Source organism: Solanum pennellii, chromosome 7, assembly GCF_001406875.1.
Source record: "Solanum pennellii chromosome 7, SPENNV200".
Lineage (NCBI taxonomy): Eukaryota > Viridiplantae > Streptophyta > Magnoliopsida > Solanales > Solanaceae > Solanum > Solanum pennellii.
The window spans coordinates 33243016-33250535 of NC_028643.1; the positions used below are offsets into that span (position 1 = coordinate 33243016).

At 35.5% G+C, this 7520-nt stretch overlaps 1 protein-coding gene and 1 pseudogene across 4 annotated transcripts; one reads left to right on the forward strand and one right to left on the reverse strand.

Annotated features, from left to right (window-relative positions):
* Window positions 1–764: 764 nt before the first annotated feature.
* On the reverse strand, window positions 765–7012 carry LOC107026235 (pentatricopeptide repeat-containing protein At2g18940, chloroplastic-like). 4 transcript variants are annotated; one of them, XR_001457554.2, is made up of 4 exons: window positions 5892–7012; window positions 4533–5606; window positions 3971–4008; window positions 765–940 (listed from the first exon to the last, which is right to left on the reverse strand). XR_001457554.2 is itself a non-coding variant. In XM_015227134.2 (3 exons), exons 1-2 carry the CDS (start codon window positions 6951–6953, stop codon window positions 4554–4556), a joined length of 2115 nt encoding a protein of 704 aa, XP_015082620.1. In that variant the 5' UTR covers window positions 6954–7012; the 3' UTR covers window positions 765–940; window positions 4533–4553. The 4 variants fall into 4 exon arrangements, 3 of the variants coding, with proteins under 3 accessions (XP_015082620.1, XP_027774268.1, XP_015082619.1); XM_015227134.2 differs by lacking the exon at window positions 3971–4008; XM_027918467.1 differs by lacking the exon at window positions 765–940 and having other exon boundaries at window positions 3800–4008.
* On the forward strand, window positions 1140–3667 carry LOC107024965 (annotated as a pseudogene).
* Window positions 7013–7520: the final 508 nt, after the last annotated feature.

The window sequence follows — 7520 nt, forward strand, 5'->3', positions numbered from 1 at the left end:
ATGCATGCACACAATTAAGCATATAGGAGACTTTACAATACTACCCAATACATATCGTTCGCTATTAAGAGTTTACTGTGAAATAGCATAAATCATAACCTACCTCCACCGAAGAATTCGTGATCACGTAAGCTACTCCTCAAAATCTTCGCTTTCCTCTTCGTTCTCTCTTCTCTTGCTCGTTCGTTTCTCCCTCTCTCTCTGTTCTTTCTATTTTTCTTATTCAAACCCTTTTTCTTTTACCCTAATTGTCATATAATTAAGTATAAAAGATGATAAAAATAACCCACTTTTTATTTCAAGGTTATCTCCTTTAACCCCCAAGTAATTGAATTATTAATATTAATCCACTAACTTTATTATTATAAGCTTGAAAAGTCCAAAACGCCCCTTTAAAAACTTTAGCAGAATTCCGACTCGAGTGGGCTTACGGAGACTGTGACGGTCCGTCACGACTGTGACGGTCCGTCCTGCAGGTCCGTCACAAAGTTCAGAGAGTTAATTCCGTGGAAGGATTTGTGACGGTCCGTCGAGCCTTCAACGGTCCGTCCTGCCATTTCGGTCGTGAAGTTCAGAGAGTCGATCTCAGTACCCAAATTTTCAGAATCTAAGTGTTTTGGAACGAGACCCCCTCAACGGTCCGTCGTGCCCATGACGGTCCGTCGTGAGATCCGTCGATCCAGACAGTTATTGCCAGAATAAACTCTACTGCTCAAAACGACTAAACAGGTCGTTACACCAACAATCACAAATGTCACACAACAGCCAAGAAAATTGCTTCCCTTTATGCTGACATCTTCTGACAAAATCAAAACTACAAAGGAATGTCATCGCTACAATCACTATCAATTAACAAGTCTGTATGGCAAATCCTCAACTGTTTTACGTTTTCTTGCAAAACCTCCCTTTCAATTTATCGACCACTGGACTTCATAACTCTCTGCATCAAAAGTAACAGAGCTTTACATCAGAATTGTAGGGCACTAGGTTTACAAAAAATGCTAACCACACAATAATTTTTTTAAATGATACTTCTTAGTTGTACTTTTCTTTAAAAAAATGAAATATGATTCAGATACTCATTTTTATAGAAACAAAAAATTAAAGTAAAATTTGAAAAAAAAAATAGCGAGGGAAAAAGTGAAAATAAGGTTTGGCGGAAAATATACAGAAATAATAGTGATTACCATTTTTCAAATTTCATGCGTAGATCTAGATTTGAGGGAGGTTTAGAAGGTCAGCCGAGTAAAAAGTGGAGTATATGGGCAGTATCAACAGAATTTAAATGGTGGAAACAGTGAAATGTCACAGTAGAATTCTGTGGCAATTACAGGAGAAATGTAGGAGTGCCTCAGCGAAAGCCTTCCCAGTTATAATATGTTCAATCCAAAAATTCTAAAATGTATCCACAAAAATGCAAGCGAGTATAAACATGGAAAAGCATAAGAAGTCAAGTGGCTAAAGGGAGATGATGGGCCGTTTTCAGCAAAACTTGAGCCGCTTTAACCCTTCTAGTGTTGTACATCACTTCAAACTTCTTATCAATCTCAGAATGGAATAGTAGACCATCAATAAATGACAAATTCAACAGAACAGCCGATTGATTCTGCTGATAGCAGCAGTAGAAAAGGTTCAGTTGATGAGCTCGGTGACTTCTGTAAACAAGGCAACATAAAGAAGGCAGTAGAAGTTTTGCATTTCTTGGAGATGTAATATTTCACAGTCAATTTTGTCTCAATGTATTATGTTGATGGATGGATGCGATGAGGATGAATCCCTTGAGGATGCTAGATCAACTCATGAATACTTTTTTGAGATCTCATCCTCATCTTAACATCAAAATGTACAATAAGATTCTTGAAATGTATGGAAGATTTTGCCTCCATGAATGATGCCTTCTTGGTGTTTCGATAAATGCCTCAACATAATTTGACTTCTTGGGACACAATGATTACATGGCTTGGTTAGATGGTCTTAGAGAAGATGCAATAGAATTGTTTGGGTAATTCAAGAAAACTGGGATGAAACCTGATGGCCAAAAGTTTGAGTGTCTTCCATGCTTGTAGTGTTGTTGGTTATATAGTTGAGGGCATGTTACACTTCGAATCAATGAGTAAGGATTATGACATTGTTCTCTCTATGGAGCCATATGCGGTAAGTACAGGATATCTTGATGAAGCTATGGAGTTCATTGAAACATGCCTATACAGCCAAGTACTGAAGTATGGGAAACCATGACGAATCCGTGTACAATTCATGGGAATTCGGAGCTTGCTGAGATTGTTGAGCTCCGAGACCCATCTTGTTTGGATGGATAGTCAAAGGCAGGTTTTTTGGCTGTGAAAGTATCAGAATAGCCAAGGAAAAAGAGAAGATATATGCATTTCTAAGGGGTTAAGAGCACCTAACAAAGAAGGACGGTTACATACTAGAGACTAAGGCCTCATTTTAATTTTTTTTGCACTTAATGGAGGCGTGAATCTTAATCATTCAGATTCAGCCCATTAAGTGTGTTTGTGTTTTTAGGTTTGAATCTGAATGATTCAGATTCAGCTCATTTAGTTCATTTGTTTCTTTTTTCAAAAAGCCTCTTAATGAACCTGAAAAGCTCTGAACTGATCAAATCTTCAAGAGAGTCTTAACATGATTTAGACTTATTTAATAAGTTATAAAATAATATTGTATCAGCTCTCTCTGTCTTTGGGTGACTTTTCTCTCACAATTATAAACTTTCCTCCCCTTTCTCAATCAAACACCACTTTTTTCCCATGAACTGGTAAGTTTTCATAATATTTACAAGTATTTTATTATATTAATAATTTTCTTAGGGTGTATTGAATGTTTGTAAAGAGCAATTGTTCAATAATATTTTTAGTACATTAATGTTCATCTGGAAAAAAATACTATTAATAATTAAAAATAATAACTATGAATACATATTTGAGGTCACTTATTAGAATTTCGTTTTAGGCCAATAATTTTATTTACTCTTTCATCATCAAACCTACTTGGTAGGTTTCACTAATATACTATTGTCGTTGAACTAATTAATGAGGCTCCAAATAATTCTCCATCCCGATCTTCATTTTCAGCTGGAAAAGAAATACTTTGGAAAGAAAAAAACTTATTTCGTATGAATTAGAAATTGATGAGAAGATGATTACTACTCTGGAGTTATTGATTAAAAAAATAGTGCACCTACATTTAGAGAATATATGGAAAAATTAGATGGACTTGGATTGCAAGTCATTATACAATACATGTGTTAGTATATTTAGTGAAAGTGTCCGCTTAAAAAAAAAAAAAAATTTGACGATAGAAGTTCACAAGTTAGACAATTGGATCAAGGTTATTGGAACAAAATAAGAATTCTTTAGTTTTTTTCTAATTAGCCAAAATATATGTTAGGTGTAGATACTGTGATACCTTATTTATTATTTTCCATCTAGTATCTATCATACTTATTGAACTTTATGATATATATTGTGCTATTAAATATTTTTTACTCATGATTTTTTATATGTTACTCTTGATGATTATGATATTTTTTTAATCAAAAAGTAACATTTTTTGTTCAAATGCAGATATTCAAATAAAGTAAAACTTTTCTAGAAAAAACTGCAATATTCTCATGGCCAATCAGTCCATATTGTTGCATCAGCAGAGACCAGAAACAACCAGTGCTTTTGCACTTCACAGTTGAAACAACTTTCACACACATGGCGATTTATAAACATTCTCTGCAGCACAAATAGTACTAAGCACCACATAAATTTTCATTTTACTATACCATGTGAAATTACCTAAACCATTTCTTATAGACACAGCAATGGAACATCCATTACTACTAGTAAAACAGCTAATCATCTGGATCATCGGATCAGCTATACTCAACGATTTATTATTTACAGCATTAAATTAATATATAATGTTCCGTAAAATAATCTAGGAATCAGTGATAGCAATTCACCTGCCCCCTAATCACCACATCTCACCACGCAAAAAGTTCTACAGCAACAAGAGCAAGTGGTTAGATCACACCATGAAAAGCTAAAGCACCACCTCAGTATTGTAAGCTTAAGAGAAATATATTTCTACTAAAACCAAAAACAGTTAGTGGACAAGCAAATCAGTTTATCAGTCTTTTAATGTTCATTTCAAAGTAAATCCAAATCATGTGGCAATTCAACTCCCAGTAGTAACAAGGATATGAAAAAAAAGGGTTCAAAAAATGAAAGATCTACAAACATCATAATAACCACAATTGATGCATCTAACAATGGAGAAGACATTTATAAGTCAAAACCTATTAGTTATTCTGTGTCGAAGAACAACGACAAGTCAGAAGAAATAGGCTGCATGGTCGTAAAATGCTCAGGAAGACAAGAACAGTAATCATCTTGCTGCTTTAAATGAATGGAGACAATCATGGTGATTCCAGAATCACAATGAGGCCATTGATTCTCATAGGCTTCAGAACACTAAAACACACTTTCATGAGCCTACTCCCAAGATAGATAGCACTAACTTACCTTTTATGCAAGCGATCAACATTATCTTACAGATGGTCTTCTGCGAAGAAAAGTTTGAGACGCCATGAGTGTCACTTGAAGTTGCTCAGACACTGTAAATCCCCGAGCTTCCATCAATCCTTGGAACTTTTGAGCATCTTGTACAAATCCACCAGCTATAAGTGACCATATAATCCTCTCGAAATCTTCTGGTTCCAACTGCTCTTGTTTTGCCTCCAAAACTCCAAGAGCTTGAAGAGCCTTTTTCTCAACATTAGCTCTTGCATACATGTCACATAGGCTAATATGAACCTTGAATGGGGGAGCCTCACCCTGCTCAGCAATTTTATCTAAGAGTTGTTCAGCTTCATCAATTAGTTGCATTTTACTCAACCAATCCACCAAAACCGAATAAGTAGCCACCCCAGGCTCAAACCCATCTTTCTCAAGCTCTATTAAAAGATTTAAGGCTTTATCCAGCAAGTTATTCTTCTCATATGCTGCTATCATGGTAGCAGTGCATCTATCATCTGGCTTGTGTCCAAGTTTAATCATGTAATCAAAATTCTGCCTTGCCTGATCAGGGTCACCCGCTTTTCCAAATGCCTCAACAAGTAACATACATGACTCTAAAGTGGGCTGAAATCCTGAAAATTGCATTGAAGTTGCTATTCTTTGGGCTCCATTAGCATCACCATGCTGAGAAAATGACCTTAGGAGGGCCATATAGATCTTCTTAGAGGGTTTCATGTCTCTTACCTCCATTTCCTTCATCAATGATTCACCTTTCTTCGGGTCGCCAGCATTTACATAGGCTAGGATCATGGAATTGTAAACCCCCATGTCTGGTAGAAATCCTTGAGTTCTCAAGCTCTCAAATGCGGCTTTTGCTCGATCCAGATCACCTGCTTTGCTGTACATGTGAACCATGGTTGTTGATGTGAGAATATCAGGTACAATTCCATTCTCTCTCATCTTTCGGATAATTCTCTCGGCATCTTCTCGCCGGTTATCTCTAGCATGGGCATCAATGAGTTTTGAGTAGTCACGTATGTTTGTTTCGAATGACTCTTCACCAAGCACATGTTCTGCAATCTAACATGTTTACAAAAAAGTCGGAGTTAGCTAATACTAAAAAACAACTTAAATTCAGATTTTCTTTTATAGCCAGACTCAAATTCAGATTTGTGACAACCTTTGCTTTATACTATTATAAATTAACAGTACGAAGAACGAGCATTCAAAAACAAGTGACATTAAGAATATTAACTTTAAGTCTCCCAGTTTTTGCGGTTGACAATGGGACGAACGAATGTTAAAAATAAAAATAGAAATTAAAGTCATGCTAATAAGAAAACACATAATTGGAGAAGGAATTACCTTCAAATATAGACTAGGATTTCGGTTCTGCAATCTATCAAGTAAATTTATCCAGTCTACCCTGCTAGGCTGGAGAAGTTGTACCCATTCTGCTATTAGTGGAGAATAATCATCTTCCTCCTGCAAAGAAAGTAATTTTTCAGTAATAATTTTGCACTTGCCGTCTATTTTTTTTGGTTCTTGAGGGCATATGATTTTCTCAGCCTCATGAATCTTATCAGCCACTTGTGACCATTTTGAATCGGACAAATCAAGTCCATAAATCTTATAGTTAATTTTGCCACGCCTTTTTGGAAGAGTGACAAGTTTAGGGTCCTCAGCACGACTTTCACCAATACCATGTTCGGTCCCTTGTTGTTGTTGCTCTTCCTCCTTAAAACGTTCAAGACTGTGATAAAACTCAGTCTCCTCCATCTTCTCGCGTGCCCATTTGAACCTATACTCCCTTAGCATATCTCCACGTATACCTACTTCACCAGCAAACCTACACATCTCCTTAACTTGCTCAGCTTGAAGAAAGTTCTTCATTTTATCCTTCCTTTTTGCTTTCTCCATATCTTCCAAAACCACATTACTCACCTCCCACACTGTCTTCCACAAATCGTGACTAAAATCATCATCCGACGACTTACCTCCAACAATCTGATCAAAACCACCCTTTTCCAGCTCAGAAACAACCTTGTCAACAATAACCAAAAGCATCTCATCAATAGTTTTTTTCTCAAAATCTGGATATACTTGCTTGAGTTTTCCACGCATTATCCAAACAAATCTTGACAAGAAGTCATTCATTGTAATATCATCCTCAGTCTCAATTACCATTTCTTCAGGTGTATCAGTAACTGTATCTGTGTGAATCAATCTTTTAGCACTCCAAGATTCAAATTTTGGAATTGGTGTGTTGTGAATTTGGAAAAATCGGCATTTGGTCCAACTGGTGGACGGTGGAAGAGAGGAGGTAGGGATTGAGGATTTTGAGTGAAAATGACATAGAATTTCCGTAGTTTTGAGTTTTGACAATTTCTCGATAGTTCGCTTGCTCATTAGTTGCTTCATATTCATATTCAGATCAAACAAATTAGGGTTTATCAAATTGCAGGAGAGTTACACAACTTCTCTTATATATATATATATATATATATCTCTATATATAATAAATAAAACCTTTTCGGAGCGGGGTGGATGGTAAATACATATACTTTTGAGTTTTTAAAAAAACAATTAATATGCATAATTAAAAACTTATGAACAAAGCACTAGGAAATTTCTCAATGTTACATTTTTAAAAAAAGAAAGTTTTAAAATAATTTAGTCATTTTCAATTTCAATTTGTAAATATTAAGAAATATAAATATATTTGAAAGTATTCTCTTTTTTAAATTAAAAAGTTACCACATCTAATTATCACGATCCGAGAGCACTTCCAAGTCGTGACGCGTCGTACTTGACCTCTCGGAGGTCTTGTAAAAGCCTCTTAGCAATAATTTCTCATATAAATACGAAAAGTAGTGCGGAATTAAAACTTTTCACATATAAAACCAATAAGAAAACTCTTTTATAAAACGTAAGAAGACTAAGTCTCATCATAAGCCATCTTAGACACATGTTAATATCATAGGGTAACAGCCC